This window comes from Zeugodacus cucurbitae, chromosome 6, assembly GCF_028554725.1.
Source record: "Zeugodacus cucurbitae isolate PBARC_wt_2022May chromosome 6, idZeuCucr1.2, whole genome shotgun sequence".
In the NCBI taxonomy this organism is placed as follows: domain Eukaryota; kingdom Metazoa; phylum Arthropoda; class Insecta; order Diptera; family Tephritidae; genus Zeugodacus; species Zeugodacus cucurbitae.
Window position 1 is genome coordinate 40,401,026 of NC_071671.1, and position 25,623 is coordinate 40,426,648.

General features: G+C 37.7%; 2 protein-coding genes across 6 annotated transcripts in view; one reads left to right on the plus strand and one right to left on the minus strand.

The window, feature by feature from the left end:
* LOC105218033 (BTB/POZ domain-containing protein Tiwaz) overlaps positions 1 to 25,623 on the plus strand; it is a 75,130-nt gene that overhangs the window by 416 nt on the left and 49,091 nt on the right. For 3 of the 5 annotated variants that reach the window (XM_054233744.1, XM_054233742.1, XM_054233741.1), the window contains exons 1-3: positions 21,007 to 21,256; positions 21,321 to 21,432; positions 21,501 to 22,045. The exons of 1 other annotated variant lie outside the window; for it this stretch is intronic. The gene's annotated coding sequence lies outside the window, so the exon portion shown is untranslated. Of the gene's footprint in view, positions 1 to 21,006; positions 21,257 to 21,320; positions 21,433 to 21,500; positions 22,046 to 25,623 lie in introns of those variants that run through there. One more of the 5 variants, XM_054233743.1, reaches the window with a different exon arrangement.
* On the minus strand, positions 15,863 to 17,755 carry LOC105218035 (odorant receptor 94a-like). The gene is made up of 4 exons (XM_029043912.2): positions 16,839 to 17,755; positions 16,673 to 16,772; positions 16,341 to 16,607; positions 15,863 to 16,278 (listed from the first exon to the last, which is right to left on the minus strand). The coding sequence occupies exons 1-4, from the start codon at positions 17,555 to 17,557 to the stop codon at positions 16,216 to 16,218; spliced, it is 1,149 nt and encodes a 382-aa protein (XP_028899745.1). The 5' UTR covers positions 17,558 to 17,755; the 3' UTR covers positions 15,863 to 16,215.

Sequence of the window (25,623 nt, forward strand, 5' to 3'; positions counted from 1 at the left end):
GGCAACTTGTTGCACCCTTGTGTGTCAAGCGAAGCAAGTCACGTGCTGTAAAACTATTATCTGGTTCACACATATACAATACATACAAACACACATACGTATAAGTGTACGGAAATGGACGAATGTTTACATTGTTACACCTTTTGCTAAAATCAGTACACAAAGCCTCTTTTGACCCTAACAATGACACTTTATCGAACATAATGTGCTAATTATTAAGATATGTATTTTAATAGTTTTTTTAAACTTTAGGTTATTTTAGATTCATATTATATGTCACAGGTAAAACTTAAGAGATACTTCAATAAAACAAGCAAGATAAGGTTACGCTAAGAGGAACTGAACGCTAAATATTATGACAAAAATTTAGTGTCAAGATGTCTTACTTTATTGGGAAGTGTACTTAATATCCGACATCAGTATGTTCCGAATGTGCCCAATTACGGAACTAGCCTACCTTGTGAGAAGAGCGATATATACATTGAGTTTCTTAAAGTTAACTCTCTAGATATTTGAGAAAGTAAAATTGAAGTTCTCGTTGACTTAAAGAACGAATATCGGGGTACTCGTTCTATTAAGTATAAAGACTTAGGTCATACCATACATTTTCGGTGTCAAATGAATTACTCTATGTGTTTAAGCGAAAATTGGCAACATATTCCCTAATTAGTTCTTATAAATCGCACGAATATCTAATATAAGTCTGAACCAAAGTGTCCATATTGATAAACGCTTTATCATTTTTCAAAGATGTATGTATCGACTGTGTCCAATTTATTAAACCAATTAAATCTTTTCGATGAACGCAGTATTGGAAGTAGAAGGAGCGTAAGATATGTATGTATGTCTGCGGTATTCGTCAATGTTTAGAGGACCATAAATCTTGCTCAAAACCGTCTCGTCCACGTTTCTGCACCATAAAACAGGACAGGACTTGTAGAGTTTGGTTTTGGTTCGTCGAGAGGGGACTTTACTTTTCAATTGCCTATTCAGTCCAAATTTTATGGTATTTATTTTCTCAACAGAATTTGGTACAATTTCTGTTTTACGCAAAGATAACACTCATTATTGACACCAACCACTTTTTGAAGTAATTGGGGCCGTATGTCAGCAATAAACGTTTCCAGAAGGATTAAGTCGGTTCATTATGAAATGACAAATCCAACTGAGTATAAATCAAGAAACAGCAAACAAAAAGACCATCTCCGGAAAAAGCATTGTCTCATTGAATACCTCACGTCTGTTATATGATATAAAGAGAACAGGAAAAATTAGGTTGGATTGCGATTAATTTTTTTCTGAGCTGCCTTTATTCTAGCAGTCTTCAAATATATATCGTATTTGTCGCTTTCGGTCTTTATTAGGCATACATTTGAGTGTAGTAGGTTATTTTTTTACTGAAAAAATGAACAATAAATTTTATTTAGTTTTTATTTAAAAATTGCAATAATGACAAAAAAACCATATGCAGTTTAATAAATAATGTTTTATCGAGCTGCAATAAAATTTTAAATAGAAAGGTCCGCTGGTCTCTCAATACCATCGTCGGCCGATTTGAAAGATGTAGTTTCGAGGAAATGATTACGAGCTAAGCTGACAGACCCGAGCGATTTTACACTTCAGCGAAATTAGATATTTTTTTTATATTAACCAAGATATCTTAATCAAGTCTTTTTCTTCAGTACAAATTGATTCCATAAAATATTACAATCGGAATTTTTTGTTAGATAACATAAGATCCATTTTATAGGTTTAAGGATATATATTAAGTTTCCTTAATCATTTAATTAACATTGAGTTGTCGTCACAGCTGCTTTCAAAATTATAATTATTTCTGGGATATGGCTTTCAATGGACCGAAATTAAATCTGATATTTCACTATAATTCGCTGCTTTAACAATATGTACTTGTTGCAACTAATGTGAAAACAAATCTCAGCGCCTCGAGAACAATTCAGTACAATATTACTTTTGGAGCGAAATATATACAGATACATTTGTATGTATTTGCCACTAGGTGCCACATGATTTGTACATGAACATCTAAAATAGTCACGAATTCATGTTTGTGGTAATGTGCTAATACATATATATTTATATGTATATGTATATATTCGAACAACCACATGCACATGTGTAGACTTATTTATGCTCATGCACAAGTGAACATATTTGCGTGAGTGTATTTATTAAAGTTTGAAATGACAATACAGCCTCGAACGAATTTCAATTCGACAATGAGAAAACGCAGTGTGTGCGTGCATTTAAGCTGAAACAGGTAAATTCTACAAATTAGCTAAAGGCGTTAATTTCAAATCAAATATAAAATCAGCAGAAATAAATACAATGATGACGGCGGCAGCGATGACACAAAAAACCAGCCAAAGCACAATTTACGGCAGAAGCAGCGACAGCGACAGCGGCAGCAGAAGCAGCAGCTGCAGCATTGCCGGCGGCAACGATGGCAACAGCTGGCAAATGGAGCGGAGATGTGGCGGCGGCCGGCAGAAAACACAGACACAGCAATACAGGCAATAATTTTGTGCTAAAGCATTATGTTAAAGTCGCTTTGAATGGCTGCGAGGCGAACCGGTGTTACCAAAGTTAAAATGCCGCCAGCGATTAGGCCAAAGTAACAAAAACTCAGCAAGGCTCGCATCCAGTGAAGTAGTTAAATAAGTGAAAGACAGAGGTGGAGCTGTTAGGTAGCCACAAATAAACAAAATAACGCAAGAGCCATCAATGGAGTCCGAAAGCAGAGGGACAAAGGGGAGGTATCAGCGCATGCAAATTAAAAATTATAATATCCACAGCCCGCATATTACATATGGACACTGATGCGCAAGAAACACGAAATACAGAGGAATGTAAGAGAGATGCCTTTCCAATGTAGAAGAGAAGAACTACCACACGACAGCATCAGCCGCTGTTTGGGTATCATAGAAATTACGTTTTGGAAAGTTATGGAAGTATATATAACCTAATCCAGAAATAATACCACGAACTAATACTCTAATTACTATTAAATTTCGATTACCATAAGCCATTATACGAATTTAAGCTGACTGATAAAGTTAATGAAACTATTTTTACTTGATACACTGCATACATGGTTGACACCAAATATTATGCATAGTATTTGTGTTTTTGGAATCTGGTACTACAGACGACCATATTTCGGGCCCCAGTGAAGTCGATCAGCCTCAGGCCGTTTGGCGATGTTTCGTCATGGAGGCTGAATTTTCCGACTGTTGTGCCAAAGACACCTTCTTTACCCACCCTGGCGTTAAAATCGCCAAGCACGATTTTGACATCGTGGCGGGGGCAGCGCTCATAGGTGCGTTCTAGGCGCTCATAGAAAGCATCATTGGTCACATCGTCCTTCTCTTCCGTTGGGGCGTGGGGGCAAATCAGCGATATGTTGAAGAACCTCGCTTTGATGCGGATTCTGGCTAGACGTTCATCCACCGTAGTGAATGCCAGGACTCGACGAATTTGCGCTCCTTTATATGGCCGCTGAAGTAGATGTCACAAGGACCCACCTTCTTCCGTCCTGTCCCGTCCATCGCACTTCTTGGATGGCGGTGATGTCAGCCTTGAGTCGTATGAGGACATCAACCAGCTGGGCAGAGGCACCTTCCCAATTAAGAGTCCGGACATTCCAGGTGCATGCCCTTATATCATTATCCTTAAAACGTTTGCAGGGGTCGTCATCAAAAGGGGGGTGTCTCATCCGAGGCTTTCGTAGAGTTTTCATTGGGGGGTGTTTTTATGTGGTGGGTCCCAAACCCTACGCACAACCGCATAAGCGGGCTTCGCCTTCTCACTTTAGCTCGCCTTCAAACGGATGTCTGTTGGCTACCCAGAGGATACTTGGTCTAAAACCGGAAGTCGTGAGCTGCTTGAACCATGTGGAGAAGAATCGTTTCTGGCCACTCCCAAGTGAATGACAATCAAACTCTCCTCACTTGCGTGAACTTCTACACATGATCCCATCCTCCCACGGGAGGAGACGGCACGGGCGTGCTCGCAGCGGAGAGAAAACAGACTGCCTACCTCGCAACGTTGCAAACGACCACAACACGTGCGGGATGGGATAGATACCGAGAGCTGAAGAGGGAAGCGAGACGCATCTGCAGACAAAAAAAGAAAGAGGCCGAAATGCGTGAGTACGAAGAGCTTGAGAAGCTGGCAGACAGAGGGAATGCTCGAAAGTTTTATGAAAAAATTAAGCGACTTAACGAAGGTTTCAAGACCGGAGCATCCTCATGTAGAGACCAAGGTGGTAATCTGGTAACCGATGTCCAGGGCATACTGGGATTATGAAGGGAACACTTCTCCGACCTGCTGAATGGCAGTGAGAGTACAACACCAGGAGGTGGCGAGCCCGATCCCCCAATCGATGACGATGGAGCAGATGTTCCATTACCCGACCATGAAGAAATTCGAATAACAATTACCCACTTGAAGAACAACAAAGCAGCGGGGGCCGATAGATTACCGGCAGAACTATTCAAATACGGCGGCGAAGAACTGATAAGGTGCATGCATCAGCTTCTTTGCAGAATATGGTCGGAAGAAAGCATGCCTGACGATTGGAATCTCAGTGTGCTCTGCCCAATCCATAAAAAGGGAGATCCCACAATCTGCGTCAATTACCGTGGGATCAGCCTCCTAAATATCGCATACAAGGTTCTATCGAGCGTACTGTGTGAAAGACTAAAGCCCACCGTCAACAAACTGATTGGACCTTATCAGTGTGGCTTTAGACCTGGAAAATCGACAACTGACCAGATATTCACCATGCGCCAAATTTTGGAGAAGACCCGTGAAAAAAGACACACCACCTTTTTGTCGATTTTAAAGCTGCTTTCGACAGCACGAAAAGGAGCTGCCTTTACGCCGCGATGTCTGAATTTGGTATCCCCGCAAAACTAATACGGCTGTGTAAGTTGACGTTGAGCGACACCAAAAGCTCCGGCATGATTGGGAAGGACCTCTCCGAGCCGTTCGATACCAAACGAGGTTTCAGACAAGGTGACTCACTATCGTGCGACTTCTTTAACCTGATGCTGGAAAAAATTATAAGAGCTGCAGAGCTAAACCGAGAAGGTACAATCTTCTACAAGAGTGTACAGCTCCTGGCGTACGCCGATTATATTGATATCATCGGAAGCAAGGAGGCGAAGCGAATGGGTCTGGAGGTGAATGAGGACAAGACGAAATATCTCCTGTCATCAAGCAAACAGTCGGCGCATTCGCGTCTTGGCTCCCACGTCACTGTTGACAGTCATAACTTCGAGGTCGTAGATAATTTCGTATACCTGAGAACCAGCATCAACAACACGAACAATGTCAGCCTCGAAATCCAGCGCAGAATAACTCTTGCCAACAGGTGCTACTTTGGACTGAGTAGGCAATTGAACAGTAAAGTCCTCTCTCGACGAACCAAAATCAAGCTCTACAAGTCGCTTATCATTCCCGTCCTGCTTTACGGTGCAGAAGCTTGGACGATGTCAACATCAGATGAGACGACACTAGGAGTTTTCGAGAGGAAAATTTTGCGCAAGATTTATGGTCCTAAGAACATTGGCAACGGCGAATACCGCAGACGATGGAACGATGAGCTGTACGAGTTATACGACGACATTGACATAGTTCAGCGAATAAAAAGACAGCGGCTACGCTGGCTAGGTCATGTTGTCCGAATGGACGAAAACACTCCAGCCCTGAAAGTGTTCGATGCAGTACCCGCCGGAGGAAGCCGATGAAGGGGAAGGCCTCCACTCCGTTGGAGGAACCAGGTGGAGAGCGACCTGGTTACACTTGGGATCTCCAACTGGCGCCGAACTGCGAAGGAGAGAGAGAGAGATGGCGCACTATCGTCGATTCGGCTATAACCGGCTAAACGGTTGCAACGCCAATCAGATGCATTTGTGTTAGAGCTACAAAATGGGTGGTGTCACCTGGGTAGAGAACCCTATAGTTTTTAATAAAATCTAGTGTAATGGTTGACCAAACAAGTCTTATGTCGTCGATTAGTTCCTTTTTGTGGACTATCATACCATCTATAATATTTAGGTATAGTAGTAGTATGGCGGCCACTCAAGAAGATATACATTTTGGCTTTGTAATCATGTTTTTACAGACCGGACAAGCTGAATTTGGACATTGTCGTTCTGTAAATCATTTAAGATTGCCAAATATATTTTTTTCAAATTTATTTGCATTCATATTTGGCGTTAAAACTCGCAGGTACCAAAATAATGGTCTGGCCCATCCGAAAATATGATATAAAGGTTAGACGTATTCAAACAATATTTCTTTGATTATTCCTCCATAGATAAAAAGTGATTGTGGTATGCTTCCCCAAGAATCCTTCAATCTATCTAAAATGTCTCTATTATTGCGACGACAAGAATATCGGTCGAGCTTATCATCCAAATATTGCTATAAATTATTAATAGGATTAAAGTCAGAGGTTTGGGCAGGTCATAGTATTAGCTCTTTCGAGTTTTGATCGAAACATTCTTTCTTAACCCGACTTGTATGTTTGGGCTCATTGTACTGCTGGTATATAAAGATACTAAGTCCATTTTTTGTGTTGAGGGCTCCAAATTTTTACTCAGCACCACTCCGTAGGACTCTTCGGTCATTTGCCTTCGATTCATTTGCCAGATTTGATAAACAACTGTAGCTACAGCAACCCCAAACTAAAACATTTCCACCTTCGAACTTAATGGTCCCTTGGATGTACTTAATTTGGAGCCTCTGATGATTATTTTGTCAAACTTTTTGACTGCCTTTCATATTTTTTTAATTCAAATTTGTTCATTACTCAAATTCAAATTTCTTTAAAACATAAACATAACAAGCAAAGAAAAAATATATAGGCACTCTATTTTACTACTGATGATGGGAAGCTACGGTGAAGATTTTCTCGTCACTAAATAGAATTTGTCGGTGATATTTCGATTTTTTTTCGCTGTCAATGCAGCCGTGAACAGGTATTCCCTCTTTTATTCCCTAAGTCCTAAATCTTCGTTGAAAATACGAGATTTGGATTTTTGGAAAATGTGTACCTCCCGCGACAAGGTTATATCTTTTCGCTCGATTCGATGGTTCACGGCTTTGATCGCTTTCTTAGTTAGTTCTGACAGTGCGTAGACAATCGGATATTTCAAGGTCTTATACTTCCCAAGTATCCTCGAATAACTTCACGTGATTTTCGATATCCCCCTCGAATAACTTCACGTAATAATGGGTTTTATCCTAAAGGAAGTGTAATTATAAAGGAAGATGGTATACATATGTTTACCTATTCTCGCCATCACTGCAACACTGGGCTCATCTGATTCTTATTGATTCGGATTTGACAGAGGACATTTATGCTTCACTGAGACGTACAAAGTTTTTGACATTGATTGTTTACAATCTAGGAAACCACAAACATTTTAGATCAAGGCTGCCAATATGCAGTAATGATCGGTTCAAGAGTTCATTTAGGTGAGTCAGCAAAGCTACTCTTTAGATGCTTACTTGTGACTAATATGTCTGAGACCCTACAAAATCTACATAAATTCGAAATATATATATATTATCTAATGAAATAGGTTGAACTCCGGATATAAAGTATATATATATTTTTTATACTCTCGCAACAAAGTTTCTAAGAGAGAATAATAGTTTTGTTCAAATAACGGTTGTTTGTAACACCTAAAACTGAAAGAGTTAGATATAGAGTCATATATACCAAAGTGATCAGGGTGACGAGACGAGTCTGTCCGTTTGTCCGTCTACCCAAGCTGTAACTTGAGTAAAAATTAAGATATCTAGACGAAACTTGGTACAAATATTCCCTGGGACCGTGAGAGAGTTACTTTCGAAGATAGGCGAAATCGGTCCATTGCCACGCCTACAAAAAGGCGAAAGCCGAAAACACATTAAGTGTCATAACTAAGCTATAAATAAAGTTATAAAAGTAAAATTTGATACAAAGGATCGCACTAGGAGTGGCATATTTGGATGTATTTTTTGGGGGAAGGGGCCGGGGCTACACAAACTAAACAAGGGCGTGGCGTCGTCCACTTATGGGTCAAACCCCATATCTCAGGAACTACTCGGCCGATTCCGATTCATCCTAATGGCACGGGCGGGATATGGATGAAATCGGTTCACAACAACGACAACTTTCCAATTTCAATTTTGAACTCCATCTCATTCCTTCCCTTTATAATATATACATAACGAACCAATGAAGATAGTGTAATAAAGCTTTACACAACTACTGTATGTGATCAGTATCAGATCATAACTTATGAAAAAAATGTTGAAATCGGACTATTACTTTTCGATGCCCGGATATCGAATTTGAAGAATTCAGTGCCTTAGGGTAATTTGTCACTGAACATATCGGTAGATTTCTCAGACATCGTAATTGATGATGATTCTCGTTATTCTATTGGACTTTATGCCGAATATATGGGTCCAATTGTGTGATATCTTAATATATATACTATATCAATAAATTGCGAGAGTATAAAATGTTCGATCGCACCCGAACTTAGCCTGTCCTTACTTGTTACTAATTGTATTTAGATTATAACTTAGCTTTTGTAGTAAGAATTTAAGGGAGATGCAGATGGAAGCATGTGTCTAGGATCAAGGTTCCGTGTTATCAAGATGTTCGCTAACATTCGAGTATCTGCCGATTTGGACCGTTTATGAATTTGTCCCGATCACAATTTATTAATAACTACCCCAACATACCGTTACTGTTATTATTACCGTTATAAAGCACAAATTACCGTTTTTAATTCAAGGCAAATTAAATTCGTTCTCCAAAGTTGTACTCATTAATCGTGGTAAAAGTGGTTTTAAAAGCAAGACAGTGAAAGAGGGTGGGCAGTTAGCGGTAGAGCGGGAACCAAAACGGTGATGATTACAACGATTGCGCTTTGCACGCAATGGCAAAGATGTCTGCGCCATTTGACAACCAATCGCTGCAGTGACACAGGGAATGTTGTATATATTTGAGATAATGTGCTTATGGGCACTAACACGAGGATCCACCGATTCAACTGAAGAATTATATGCTCAAGTAGAATGCTGGCCGCGAGACATTTCAGAGTTGACTTAATTTATGTTGTTGTTTTGTTATTGTTTTTTGGACTGCGGCGTTACCAAGTACTGTTGGTGTTGTTAGTGCAGTCATATACTCGTCTATACATACGAACACACCGTTTTGCGCTGAGGTCCTTTTCAAGAAATCACATTACAGCGGTGGAAAGCAAGCGAAGAAACAACAATAATTGTAAATAACGCTAAAGACTAACTGCCATTGTTGACTGCGAGGAACAGGTCCCAATAGCCCCGAGCAATATTCTGTATATTTTTAATTCTCATCCTTTTCGCATGTCGCTAGGTTACTTATAGAGTAGAGGGGCGCGGCGTGCGAGTGGAAGTGTGTGCAACATCAGAAAGTATCAAACTGTCAGTTTTCGAAAAATTAAGCTTCGGGCATTTTCATACATTAAAAATTAATTCACACATACAAATGTGAGGGAAACCACATTACACATGTGTCGGTGAATGCCAGCAGCAGGAGTGGTGAATGCAAAACAAAAGCAACAAAACCAAACACAAGGGGCAACGTTACACTTAGTTTATGAGGTAAATGTGAAATGTCACGCATTGACAGGTTTTTGAGATGTGTTTAAATATTTCTGACCCCAAACAAATTGCAACAATAACAATAACAGGCTATAACAACAACAGCAATAAAAATGCGCCATTGCAGCGCAGCCAAAGCGAAGGTTGTCCGAGTGGTTAATGGCTACGAATGCGTTGCTTGCATGTAGCAACAACGGTAAAGTAGAGGTGTATGACAAAATTACAACAAAAATAACAATAACAATAACAGTAACATAAACATTGCCTGAGTGTCTGGAAAACGTCAAAGCAATACAAAACTGTGTAAACCTTCGTGACTTGAACAAAATATGATTATCAATTCGGCCCGAAGGTGAATTCCTGCATTTCCATACAAAATGCACTCTCAGATATTATTGTAAAATATGGGCGAGCAAGCGCACACACAAACAAATATTCACACTTCTCCTTACACATATTAACATATTTATATACAAAATGCACCGAAATGCGAAATGCGACAAATATTAACCAATGATCGAGCCGCCTAATAACCGAGTAACTGAGTGACTGAGTGAGTGAGTGAATAGGTGATTGAGTGAGAACCAGCAATGAGTGCACTCACATGTTTCTATGTATGTTGGCATACAGGTTTCTCGTAGAAAGAAACAAAAAAAAAACAAAAACAAGAAATTTTTGTAATTATTTCATGGTTGTGTGGTTGGTTAACAGTTTTGTTTTTGGCTCTCCGATTTTAATTGTTTTTGTATTTTGTTTTATATTGCTGCCCATATACTATTGATAACGTTGTTTTCGTTGTTTGAAAATTTTCAAGGCGTGTAAATATTTAAAGTTGATATGCAAAGTGGCCGGCGGACATATTGTGTGGCATTTAAATGACCAAAATATGGCAAAAGGCGAATGTAAAAATAAATGCAAACATAGTTGTATATAGACCTATACATGCATGATTGTTTGTACTCCCTACAGTTGTACACACGCTTTTTTTGTGTAAAGGTAAACGCTGAGGTTTAGTTTTGTTGCAACATATGGAGGAAAAATGCACCAGTGGCATAGTCGAGTGAAAAATTACGATGCAAACTCCTTTCTCATACCAATAATGAATTGATTGGTAATTAATACAGGATTTAAAGAGTCACGTCACATGGTTCCTACCAGTCACATGTCACATGGTTCCTTGAGGGGTTACGTGGGTTTTGTTTGGCCTATTTTGAATATTTTTTTAAAGAAAATTTTAAACTTTTTATTTTCTTAAAGATACACATGTTATCATAAATTAAAGAAGTTTTTATAGAAAAATTTTAAAAGCTCTGCCATTGTGAAGTCATTCACAGTCATTCAGTCAGTCCGTGGTAACAGCATAACTCCTAGCAGATTATCTGAAGTGAAAATAAAATATACATGTTTAGTTAAGAATTTTAACCAGAACTTGAACGATTGAAAAAAGTACAATTTGGATTTTTGACAGGCTTTTACCAAAAATGGCTAAAAGTTTAGTGGCAGTTGAAAACGCTCTGTCTTCAAAGTTCTTGTAAAAGGTATTTCGTCTAAAATTCTTCAAAACTATTCTTCGAATCGACTTGAAATTCTAACATAAATAATATTGTAGAGATTTTGTAGTATATAATAAACTAATACTTAACTGGGAACTAAAGAGGGAAGCGAGACGCATTTGCAGACGTAAAAAGAAAGAGGCCGAAATGCGTGAGTATGAAAAGCTTGAAAAGCTGGCCGACATGGGTAATTCTCGAAAATTTTATGAAAAGATCAGGCGATTTACAGAAGGTTTCAAGACCGGAGCATTATCATGTAGGGACCGAGGAGGTAATCTGATAACGGATGTCCAAAGCATACTGGGATTATGGAGGGAACACTTCTCCGACCTGCTGAATGGCAGTGAAAGTACAACACCAGCAGATGGCGAACCCGATTCCCCTATCGATGACGATGTAATAGATAAGCAACAACCGTGCCGTTTGTTCTGCTTTTTCCAGACTAGATAAAGAAGCGAAGCGTATGGGTCTGGTGGTGAATGAGGACAAGACGAAATATCTCCTGTCATCAAACACACAGTCATCGCACTCGCGTCTTGGCTCCCACGTCACTGTTGACAGTCATAACTTTAAAGTTGTAGATAATTTCGTCTATCTGGGAACTAGCATTAACAGCAATAACAATGTCAGCCTGGAAATCCAACGCAGAATCACTCTTGCCAACAGGTGCTACTATGGACTGAGTAGGCAATTGAAAAGTAGAGTACAAAAACTAAAAACTACAAGTCCCTCGTCATTCCCGTCCTACTTTACGGTGGAGAAGCGTGGACGATGTCAACATCCGATGAGACGGCACTAGGAGTTTTCGAGAGAAAGGTTTTGCGCAGATTCAAGGGGGGACCTGGCTGCGCTTGGTATAACCAATTTGCGCCAAACTGCTAGAAGGAGAGAAGCGTGGCGCGCTGTTTTGGACTCCAACTACTATATAACCGCATAATCGGTGTCTACGCCAGCCAAGAAGAATATGCCGAATATGTGAGTCAAATTGTTTGTTATATTAATAAATTTAAATAAATAAATTGCGAGAATATAAAATGTTCGATGACACCCGAACTTAGCCCTTTTTGGACACGTCATGGGAGATGTGGTGTCAACGGCAGAGTTTTAGGGTTTTTTAAATAAAAATTTAGCAAAATACTGTTTAAACATTTGTCTTTGATACGCTGAATTCCTGAAATGAAATATGAAATATGAAATAAGTTTAATAGAATATCGAAAATCGTCATATATAGTATATGAGGGCTGTTGTAATTCCTAAATCGATTTCACTAATTTTCCCCACCAAGCTACACTATATAGAAGACTATATACTCACTTAATTTTGCTAAGATATCTCACATATTAACCAATACATATATGCGGAATAAAGCCCGTAATTTTTGAAAAACCTATAATTAGGTATTTGGGAGCTAGGAGATGTTAATTTTTGGAACAGAACACTATTAGAAGTAAACCATTTCCTCTGAATAACATTAAATTATCTAAGAGATTTATCCATATTTTCGGTAAAAATTTACCCTTAGACGCTGAGTTCAACATGTTCGATATCTGGTGCTTTGAAAAGTTATAGTCCGTTTTAGACAATTTACCAAATTTCATTTCGAATCGGTCGAGTAGTTCCTGAGATATGGTTTTTGACCCATGAGTAGGCGATGCCACGCCCATGTAAAAATTCTTCTGCCATCTCTTCTGTAAAATTTAGTGTTTCTGACGTTTTTCGTTAGTGAGTTAACCCACTTTTAGTGGGCGTGGATATTATCGCAAGTAAGAGAACCGACTGCAGAAAGTTTGGTTTATATAGCTTTATTCCAAATTTTACTTTTATAACTTAGGTTAATATTCAAAAAGGACTAAATTTAGTTGGAAACTGTGTTATAAAGGCTGTTAAACAGCGCGCTCAGAGAGAACGAGAAATATAATCAATTAAAGAAAGAGCATCGCAGAATCATTTTAGAGAAGTCTAGTAGTGTCAGTAAATTAGTAAGTAATATAATTTTTAATAGTAATACAATTTACAATTTTAAAACAATTAAGAGTAGGAGAAATATTAAATTTATTTCCACTTTATTATATATATTTACATAGAGATATGTGCTCTGAAAATACTTCACCAGCCAGTTTTTATACCATTTTCATAATTTCATGAAAACATAAATTTCTCGTTCTGGGAGAATGCTTCTCTAAAACTTATTGAGCCAACGTCAACAGCAAAAATTTTAAAATATGCCCGACGGACGGTCGGTGGCTTTCGCTATTACTTTTGTGCTGCAATTAAAAAAAGAATATTTTTAATTCTGATTACATCAAAAAGGCCCTACAGCCGAACGAGCGCCTAAAAAATTCCAATAATAATGTTTAGCAAGTTTCGTTTTCCGCATATGCGCATGCAGGCGACAGTTTGTACATGCATACATATGGTATATACGGCATGTGTGTGTTTGTGTATATTTATGGCAACGTCATCATGTCAATATTGTAAGGACCAAAGGCGAATTGCATGCCAAAGTGCATATGATTATGTGTGTGCACAAGCTGACTGACCCACTGCATGCCGGGCCTCGAACGGTGCTGGGACGGCGCAGTCGAACGGTTTGGCGCCGCGGGTGAAAAGTCGACCAAAAAGCCTGTAATTCGTAAAATCAAAATGTCAAAATTTGCGAGCAATGTCAGAGCGTAATAACAATTGCGAAGTTATATATGTATATTAGTAAGTCCACACACACCCATGTATGCATGCTGCACGTGAATACTTTTAGTTGTGTAGTCGCGTGTAAAAGAGGGCGTGCAAATGTATTAGTGAGTTGGCAGAATCGACACTGCAGGCGTTAAATGTACTCTACTCATATCTATATGTATATGTATATAGCGTATTATATGCATTATGTGTAGTTGTTGGTTTGTGCGCAATTAAAATATCCTAGCCGCGAGGCTGACGCATCAACGGCGATAGCACCAACAGCTATAATAATACAATAACAAGAACAATAGCAACAGTCAGAAGTAACAATGACAAAATATAAGCATTTGTGCTCATTTGCATATAAACACACGTACATATGTATACATATATCTACGAATATATTGAAGCTAAAGCTATCTGTCAGTGCACATATGTGGGTAAGTCCAATTTAAATGGCAGGAAAGTTGATTCGAGCGTTGAAATGTGGCTGATAATGCTGAAACAACCACAATAATTAAGAACGCATCATCACGCCATTACTTCCATACATACTACATATGCACAGAACAATAGTGGCTGAGTTGGCATGACAAATTACATATCATGTGTCCACTCATTACCCCACTCAATAAATGAAGCTAAAATAAATTCTTGATCCACCTGTGACCTGTGAAGAAAAAGGTTTGAAAAACCTAGACGTTATATCGTATATGATATCGTTTAACTATATGTATGGCCCCTTTCGCACTCATTACATATGTATGGAGGCTAATTTTGAACCGACTTCAAAGACCGATGGTTTTTTTATTCTTCCACGAGAGTTCTGAACGAAACCGAATTTTTTCCATACACATGATTGTCTACTCGCAGCATTCTTCTAAATTATTTTAGGAACATTTGCTCCCACTATAAAAATAATAGATAAAGGACCGTTTGCAGTTACTATGCCGATTTTTGTGATTTTATCTGTAACAAATGTGATTTCTCCCCAAATTATTCTTAATAAACTTTGTGAATTTATAATCGAAAAGAAAAACATACGATACTTTGACATTTGGAGCTGCGACATGTCCAACTATAAATAAAAAATAATATTTGCAGATGGATAAATTTATACACGTGAGGATATGCATATGTGTGAGTTGGTGCCATGTGAGAAGACAAACTGTATGAATTTGAAAACTGTATTTTTAGCCTCTTACAAATATCACTATTGGAATTTATGAATTTGGTTTGATTGGAAAAATATGTGATGGATTTTGAAATATTTTTATAGTATATTTTCAATGGTCTATATGTATGTTTTAAGATATATATGTATATGTATAAGGTTATATGTAAAAAGGAGGCATTTGACTACACGAGAACATTTTAACTTTTTTCTCAGAAACCAATTAAAATTAAAAATCAATACTAAACCTACTAAACATGTTCAACATATATACATAGATGCATAGTTATACTCGTACAGAATATATATGATCAGCTACGATTCGGTTGTGGGTGTCAGCCAGCAAAGTGTCACCAATCTGTGTTACTCAGATGCCAAATAGTTACTAATAAAAACCAACAACATTTGTAACTCACTCTCAATATCCCTGAGTACAGCTGAAGCAAAAAAACCTTCATTCAAGCCTTTGTAAATTGAATCTCAAAGACCTGTCTAAAATTTCATCTAGTACTTCTCGAGAAATAATGACTATATCCATCTTCTAACCTTTAACGAAACTCATTCCTCCTTCTTGCTATTTGGCGCCAATGGGAAATACCAAGTGAAATCAGGTCGCTTTCCACCTGGTCTTTCCAATGGAGTGGAGGTCTTCCTCTTCTTCCATCAGCAGAGTTTGATTTTGGTTCGTCGAGAGAGGACTTTACTTTTCAATTGCCTATTCAGTCTAAAGTAACACCTGATGGCAAGAGTGATCCCGGGTTGGATTTCAAAGCTGACATTGTTGGTGTTGTTGATGTTGAATATCTAATAAATATTTTAAACAATACAAAGGGAAGGAAATCCGAAATTCAAATATGTTTGAAGGAATATTTTATAAGCTTCAACTTGAGGGCCAAAATTTTCAATGTAAACCATATTTTATCAAAATACAGTGTTAATTCAGCTATTTTATAAATGAAAATTACTTTTAACAAATAGTTTCTAAGTTCTAAAAATAAATTGAATATCGTGCGATTTAAAAAATGTGCTTTGAGACATAATGCGATAAACTAGACTTTTCACCCCAGCACTTCTTCTAAGCACTATGTTTTGTACCATACATACATATATGGTACTTAATAGTACACATAATGTTTAATTCACTGTTCATCATCGTTGACATTTAGCAAAAGGGCCAATAAACTGTAGGCGTTATTCATGGCCTGAAAAGATTCAGATTTTAAATTAAATTATCACACAATTTTTAAAATAATGAAAAATTTGCCTTTGCAAAGATTGGTATGCCTATTTCGAAAAAGCTCCCAGCATGTAACACCAACGGTTTCTTCAAAGACTCCATATAGTGGAAAATAAAACGTCGATTGTACGCAGACATACCAGTCCAATCAGAGCTGTAGAGATTAATACTCAATTTCTCGGATTCCAAAGTTAGTTCATTACCATAGTAACATGGTAGAAACATTTGCAAGGATACAATCAGTGCATATTGGAGCATGGCTAAGCAATGAACCGGATCCTCCCTGAAGTTGGCCTGAGAATAACAAATTAGTATCTCAAGTAATGAATTCTGTTGTATAATGCTATTTAAGTGTTTACATTTGCCAGATTATAGATGATGAAACAAATGATCAGAAAAGTGAGCGTTATCTGTGTTAACATACTCAGCGATATGATGTGCTCACAGCTTATAGCCATTCTGAAATAAAATTTTCGAAAATCATGAATATGATTTTGAGTAAGTGACAAGTATTCGTTGACTTACTCTTTCACACGCTGATGCATTTTAATGTCGTTCATGAGTTCTGCGGTTATAGCGCCATCCGCTCCGGCGTTCGCCAAGCGCTCCAAGCGCATGCTGATTACCCGGAAACAAAGTGTTAAATGCAGTAGTAAATAAGCTTGGAACACGTCATTCGTAACGTTGCTGAAACAAATGAATGGCATCGAGAGACACTGATAGATGTACATTTGCCAATAATATTTATCACGCCAATTTGTGGGCATCCATAGTGCATATGGCTGTTCAGTGGCCCCCATTAATAGAACCCCAAGCAAAGCACACATTGCGGAATTGAATCCTAAACCGAAAGAGGTCATTCCCAATTTGCGGAAAGTTTTTTGTGTTTTTGCCCACATCTGCTTTTCGTCGTCGTTACGTAATACAAATAATTCACTGTTCTCCCATTCATACATCACTTCCGTTATTTGTCGTGTGTAGTACCAGGCATTGAGCACTTTGATGCCAAGCGCCATTACAACGAGCAAGTATTTTAGCACATCGATGGCGTGATCCAAACCGTCACTGTAGATGATCTCTAAGCTCAAGAGCAATATAAAACCGAAAGTAACTATAAAATGCATGAACAGTTGATAATATCGAGAATATCGCTCAAACCGTGAACCTTTCATGCCTCGCCACAAACCCGAAAGTGTGAGTATGCGAACTATAGTGCGAAAATTCACCATAGTATCGATAGCCATTCTTGAGTGTCTAATAAGTCCTGGTGTCTCTTTCAGTAACTGCACTTAATTGAACAGAATTGAGGCATTTTATAGGCGCGTTTAAGTATTCCGGAAGCTTTCTAATATTGGGGGTGTGTAGCAAAAAACAAATTGAATATGATTTAATGACTTAATCGTTTGGGTTATGAAGAGACTTTCAATTAAAATGCGATTACGGAAAGTGCTTCATAATTACAGCCAATCATATTTGTAACAAACCGGTGTCTTATCTTGCACTTATTTACTAGCAAAACGACACACCACACCGCGCCCACAAATTACCGTTAATCGAAAAATTATGAAGGGGTAAAACTGTGGTATAAAATAAGTTAACTTAAACTTGACACACAGGATCACAGTAAGGAGGAGCATATGTGATATAAATTTATTTTAAAACAAGTAAGGAAGGGCTAAGTTCGGTTGTGACCGAACATTTTATACTCTCGCAATTTGTTTATTTAACCCATATATTCGTCATATATCTATACTTCTATACTAATATTATAAAGAGGAAAGGTTTGTCTTTTGTTTGTTTGACTCGAATAGGCTCCGAAACTACTGAAAGGTTTGAAAAATTCTTCCACCGTTGGAAAGCTATACTATCCCTGAGTGACATAGGCTATATTTAGTTAAAAAATAGGGTTCCTTACCAAAACTCCGATAATGTAAAAAAATACAAAAAAAACTTTCTTTAATCGCGAATGCTGCGAAAACGATTGAAGATATAACAAAGTGATGTACTACAATTTTGTAGAACTTATCATTATGATATCTCTAACTATTATAGTTTTGTCACAATAAGCGATTTTATATCAAAAAATTAATTAAAATACCACTACTTGAAAAGCCTCTTTATTTGTACCTTAATGATTTATTATTTAAGATCGCTTCAAAACCTTTATATAACTTTTTGAATTATTAGAATCTGACATTCCATTCAAAAGATATAGCGAGTTAAAAATTTTGAAAAGCCGCTCGGCGGCTAACTATGTGTTGTAGAGTTATAGGCGTCACTCGGCCTCGGGGGTACGGGAGGGGGGTTAAGATCACTCGCGCGGTCGGCTCCCTACTGAATGGTCGTGTGCGGAATTATTAAAAATTGTCGCTTGATAATAATATATCACTACATAGTATAAAATAAAGTCGCATTTTCTGTCCCTATTTGATGCGGTTTTTTCCAATAGATAGAGTGATTCAAGAGGAAGGTTTATATGTATAATACATGCTTCATATACTAAGGCAACATTGCTAATTTTAGAGGTTTCTAACATGATGTCGTAAATTAACGTATTTTTTTGTGCTTATTTAGCAATTTAGAAAAACGCTGCCTAAACCCTACGAGTTAGATCAAATTAATAATGTACTACAGTATTGTATACCATAAAAAGGTCTACAAAAAAGTCCGTGATGATATATGTTTATCTTTTAGGGATAACCCACATTAACCATTTTTATACTCTCGCAACAAATGTTGCTAAAGAGAGTATTATAGTTTTGTTCACATAACGGTTGTTTGTAACATCCAAAACTAAACGAGTTAGATATAGGGTTATATATACCAAAGTGATGGCACCATAGGAAGGTTGTTTACGAAAACGAGCAAAATCGGACCACTGCCACGCCCACAAAATGGCGAAAACCGAAAACACATAAAGTGCCATAACTAAGCCATAAATAAAGCTATGGAAGTAAAATGTGGTATGAAGGATCGCATTATGAAGGGGCATAAATTTTTTTTTTGGGGGGGGGGGGGGCTTTGTAATTTTTTTGGGGAAGTGGGAGTAGCCCCGCCCCCTACTAAGTTTTTTGTACATATCTCGCAAACCAATAGAGCTATATAACCCAACTTTCTGCAGTCGTTTTTTTAGCTACTTCCTAATACAGTACAAAATTGAATGAAATCGGATTATAACCACGCCCACCTCCCATACAAAAGTTAAGTTGAAAATTACTAAAAGTGGGTTAACTCACTAGAGAAAAACGTCAGAAACACAAAATTTCACATAAGAAATGGCAGATGAAAGCTGCACTCAGATTTTTTTACAAAATGGAAAATGGGCGTGGCGTCGCCCACTTATGGGTGAAAAACCATATCTCAGGAACTACTCGACCGATTTCAAGGAAACTTGGTTTATAATAGTTTCCTTCCATCCCAAAGATATGTTGTGAAAATAGGCCAAATCGCTTCACAACCACGCCTACTTCCTATATACCAGAACTTTGAAGACGATCTGAATCGTTTACTTTACAATATATAAAGTAAGCACTAGTGAAGATATCGATGCAGAACTTTGCACAAATACTACGTTTATAGAGTGGTAGCCCCATTCTAAAAATCGCAAAATCGGACCATATGTTTCCAAGGCACCATATATCGAACATGAGGACCTCGGTGCTTCTAATCTAATATTAGAGTTTCCAACTTTCAATGGACTTCATATAATATATATGACGAATATGTGGGGCAAATTGTGTATTACATAATATTAATTAAGTTAAATAAATAAATTGCGAGAGTATAAAATGTTCGGTTATACCTTAGCCCTTTCTTACTTGTTATTGTTTACTTTTTACGTGAAAAAATGGCTTACTTATACCCGAGACACACATGTAGTAACAATACTATTGTTCGTACGAATACAAGATGTGTGTCACCAAATACCAGCACTTTACTATTACTACGTTTATGCTTCTTTTCTACTCGGTTATATTATACACGGGTAAGTTCAACCCACATGCATAAACACTTTTTCACTATGAGTTAAATGACCTACGCGGATAGAATATACACATTTTCTTTACGTATGTAGACGAGTTACCTCGGATGCATAAACGGATTTAGAGTTAAGTTGAAGGTCAAATCAGTTGATTATTGCGCCGGTGTATATGGTTTTGACGTATTGCCAATTTTTCGCTAAAAACCCCTACCCCACTTACTACCCCATTTTTGCGGCAAACGCCTGGTACTGTGTAGTACTACAGTAACCGGTAATTGGTTACTTTTTGGCACCGGTTTTTTTGTGGCACACCTGTGGCACTGTGGGTAGTCGGATGGTGTAGCGAAAACCGGTTATTTGCAAAAACTTCGACGAGTGGGTAGTCGGTTTTCGTAGAAAACCCGGTTTTTTGGGGTCGGTCAGTTTTCGGTTTTGCTCGTGCATTTCTGCCCGAACACTTCTCAACAGATTTATGCCGCACACCCCGTATATATGGAAAATACGGACATATTTATAAAACGTGGCAGCCCTCAATTTAATTCAATTCAGAATTTACCTCGAGTAGAGTATTTTCCGTTTATGCTTATAGACTTTACCCATGTAGAATATAACCGTGTAGACATAAAGCATAAACGTAGTATATGTGAGCAATGTAGTATTTTGCTGGCAACAATATCAGCATTTTTTTTTTTTATGGTATTTCACAGCTGAAAATAGACAAATGACTTATCAAAAATAAATAAAAATAAAGAAAAATAAGAAATTTGTCAGAATTTATTTTTTCAAGGTAATGTACCGCTTTGGTTTGTTACACGATTCGGAGATATAATTTAATAATTTAACGACTTCTGTGTTTTGTGGAGAAAATACGTGTTTTTGAAATATCGAATGTCAATGAAACAAATACTATTATTTGGGCTTACTACAAATCGATGTGTGTCAAATAATTTGTGTCTAAATGGTAAGTATTTAGATGTTTTTCACTGCGGCACATAGGTACCAATAATATGGCAATTTGTTCATAGGCAGATAATCATACATAAGTCTAGAACTGAGTCAACTTTGTTCAGAAATTATAAAGTCATGTCTGCAAGACGTCGTCGTTTGAACATTGGTCGTTCAGTGAATGCAAAAAGAGTACGTTAACAAAGAGATGAAGAATCGACCCGATGATCACAAATTTCTGCAAATATATTTTATTGCAGATCCAGACACACAAGCATCTACGCGGTGTTCAAGTGTTGCACAACCAATTGATAGAGATTTAATTAGATCTCTGCAAGATATGATACATTCTCATAATTACTATATACAGTCTTTCAAAACTGCGATTGAGAGTATTCCAGCAGATACTCCTGACTTCAATGTCGTAATCCATGCAAATAAAGTTCCTGTTGGAGAACACAGAGGACGATATAACGCGCCTTCTACGAGTGAGGTAGCAGTGGTGATAGCTGGACAGCAATTTGACAAAAGAGATATTGTATTGCATAATCGTGATGATAATTTGCAAAAAATTTCAGAGATACACAGATCTTATGACAGCTTACAATATCCTTTGATGCTATGTCGTGGAGAAAATGGTTATGCCATTAATATTTCTCAAGTTGATCCAATCGGTGGTACACCTCTGCGTAAAACAGTGTCATGTATGAACTACTATTGCTACCGTATAATGACAAGACGTAACAATTTCAACACTTTACTTAGATATGGAATGTTAACAAACCAATACTTGGTCGATCAATATGTAAGTAAGGGAAAGAGGAATTGTTTTACTCCAAATTTAATGCGTGCAGGCATTAATGAATGAATCAAAAATACTAGATCGATTTTAATCATGTTTTCATTGAGTAACATAGGCATATATATTTTATGCCCGTGCAAAGTCGGAGCGGGCCGCTATGTTTTCATATACAACGTTCATAGTTTTTCTGTTGTGTATTTAATTTAGTATCAGCATTGCATCCGTGCGAAACTAGGGCGGGTCGCTAGTGTAATATAAAAATGAATTGCTGTTCATTTGTCCCGCAAAAAAACGAGAACGGCCAAACCGATTTGGCTAAATTTAGTCTTGAAATATTCGTGGAAGGCCAGAAAAAGATTAGAAAGTGAGTAAATATGAAAAAATTGCGAGGAAGATAATAATAAGAAAATTTTATTATTTTATTTTTAGTTGACAAGTAAAATTTAAAAAGAGAAAACAAAAAAATAATATTTTGAAGGTTATCATTGTTGCTTTGTTAAAATATTTTTGTTATTGTTCAATTGTATAAGGTTGTGTCGATAGCCCAAAACAATTTGTAACAAATAAGGAAAGGCTAAGTTCGGGTCCAACCGAACATTTTATACTCTCGCAATTTATTGATGTAATTTTATTAAGATAACACACAATTTGGCCTATATATTCGGCATAAAGTCCAATAGAAAATCATCATATATATTATATGAGGGCTGATGTAATTCCAGAACCAATTTCACTCATTTTCACCACCAAGATTCGCCCTTGAAATTACTCCTAAATTGCAAATGAATGAAACACCAGTCGGCAAAATCGCCAACAATAGCGCTATAACGAAGATTTTCCAAATATTCAAGCAGTCGCTGGAGGTACTGCACATTAAAAGGTACTGGACTTTAAAAGATCTTGATTGCCGATTAACGTTTTTGTTGGAGCCAGGATTCTGTTAGCAGGTGATTTACGCCAGACTCTTCCAATTATTCCTGGATCAAGTGTTACTGACGGGCTAATCGCATGCCTAAAATCATTTAATTTGTGGCGATACATAAAGAATCGCCAATTAACAACTAACATATGAGTGTTTTTGCAACAATACCAAATTGCGATTGTAGAAATAGTTGGCAGTTGACACCTCGATGGATTAATAGCATTTCCAACAGATTTGTTTCACTTCATTGACTCGAAAGAGAAGTTTTCCTGCCATGAAACCTCAATATGATAACCATAAATGACTGATTGAATGACCAATATTGGTGGTAAAAAAAAGATATCGATGATCTTAATGCGACAATTTAGAATTTTGGTCCAAGAGAGTTGACACAGCTACAAACCAGGATTACGTAGTCAATTATCCCAAACTATTTAAAATTGCCTGTACTATCACCACTCACTTTGCAATTAAAAGTAGTGTGAGTTATCACACTCAAGTAATCAATATCGTCGCCGAAGCCAAGTTGGACCAACTTAATTAAATGTAAACCTTAGCCATAAAAACGTGTGGCCGGGTCTGCTAGTATGGTATAAAGTCCATTGAGAGTTGGAAATCTAATATTATGTTAGAAGCACCAAAGTCCTCATGTACGATATATACGCCTTGAAAACCTATGGTCCGATTTCGGCGATTATTAGAAAGGGGCTGCCACACTATAAATGCTGTATTTATGCAAAGTTCTATTCCGATATCTTCACTAGGGCTTACTTTATATATTGTAAAGTAAACTAAGCAGATCGACTTCAAAGTTCTGGTATATAGTAGGAAGCAGGCGTGGTTGTGAACCGATTTGGCGTATTTTCACAACATATCATTGAGATGCAAAGAAAATATTACAAACTAAATTGCATTGATATTGGTCGAGTAGTTTAGGAGATATGGTTTTTGACCCATAAGTGGGCGAAGCCACAGGCACTTAAAATTTTGTATACCAATTTGGGTGGAGCCCTTCTGGACCTTCTTTTTAATTAAATTTAATGTTTTTGGTGTTTTTCTTACCGAATTAAAGCATTTTTAGTAGTTTTCAACATAACCTTTGTATGGGAACAAGGCGTGGTTATAATCCCATTTCCTCCATTTTTTTTTACTGTATACGGTAATACCTAAACGAAACGACTCTAGAAAGTTTGGTTCTCCAAAAAAATTACATCCAAATATATCCCTTCATAGTGCGATCCTTTGTACCAAATTTTATTTCCATAACTTTATTTATGGCTTAGTTAAGACACTTTATGTGTTTTCGGTTTTCGCAATTTTGTGGGCGTGGCAGTGGTCCGATATTGCCCATCTTCAAAAGCAACCTTCCTATGGGCCTTTCCCGGGCCGAATCGCGATGGATTTTCGTTATACTTGTTGACTATATCGGTTAATATAGGAGATATGATAATGAAATAGGAATCATTCAGTAATGTTTGGATTTATTTCATTTTTTTAATTTAATGTGATTAAGAAACAATACATAAAGTAATCGGCTTATTCTTGGCCGGAATATACTAATTGAATTGATTTTTATTTCAGTTGACTGTAAAGTGTATTTTTGGTATATTTGGCGCGATCCTAAGGTCGTATACATGTATGCTTAGTTAGACTAATACATATATGTGAATTGCATTAATATTAGGAGATTTATATTAAAGGATAGGCGTAGTTGTGGTCCGATTTCGTCAATCAGATGAACGGGATTCAATTCGCTGAGCAGCGGATCTATGCAAGGTGTAAGAGTAATATACACAACATAACAAACATCAATGAGGCGAGAGCGTATAGAGGTGATGTACATATGTATATACGATCATAATGAATATCCCATTGGCTTTTGAGCCGACTGCTAACTGCAGGCCACTTTGTTGGGTACGATTTGAAAATAATTGCTTGGTTGATGACGTTTGTCTGGATAATAATGCTTGTGTTTGTTTGCGTTACTTCTTTCATACAGCAATACAATCGGTATGATAATGACGTTGGTGCCGGGTGCAGTTGATGACGAAAAAGAATAGAATTAAAGCCCAGCGGCTAACAAATTTTAATATGAACGTGTACTTAGACAAGCGGGCGCTGAGCGATAAGCGGACAGGGCGGCCAGGTAACGGCGGCAACGGGCAACGATAACGCGCGTCAGGGATGATCACAATTTCACAGCTGTACAAAACGACAACACCGCAAGCTATGTATAATAACAACAAGAGCGTTGCAACGGCATTGATAGAAATAACCAGCGCAATGACAAAATAGCAACAACACAAATAGAAGCTGAAACACACAGCTTTGGCAGGCAGCAAAAGCAATAGCTATAACAAAGGCATTGGCAACATTTTTCAGCCGCCGGCGATTCAAAGAAAAACTTGTGATAAATTAACCGCGAGCCATATTTCGAAACAAATATGCTTGCGGCAAATCAGCTGTAATTAGTGTAGCGTCTCAATCGGCTGTAGGGCTGGCGCCGGAATGGGCGGGTCTCGGCAAGGCGTCGCGTGCAGGGTGCGTATGTGGCACGGTGTGAGAGTGTGAGGGCAGCGGAAGAAGCGGGCTTTCATTGAGATAGCAGTACCGCTTTGAGGTAAACGAGAGCATCGATGCTATAGCGCGACTGTAGAGA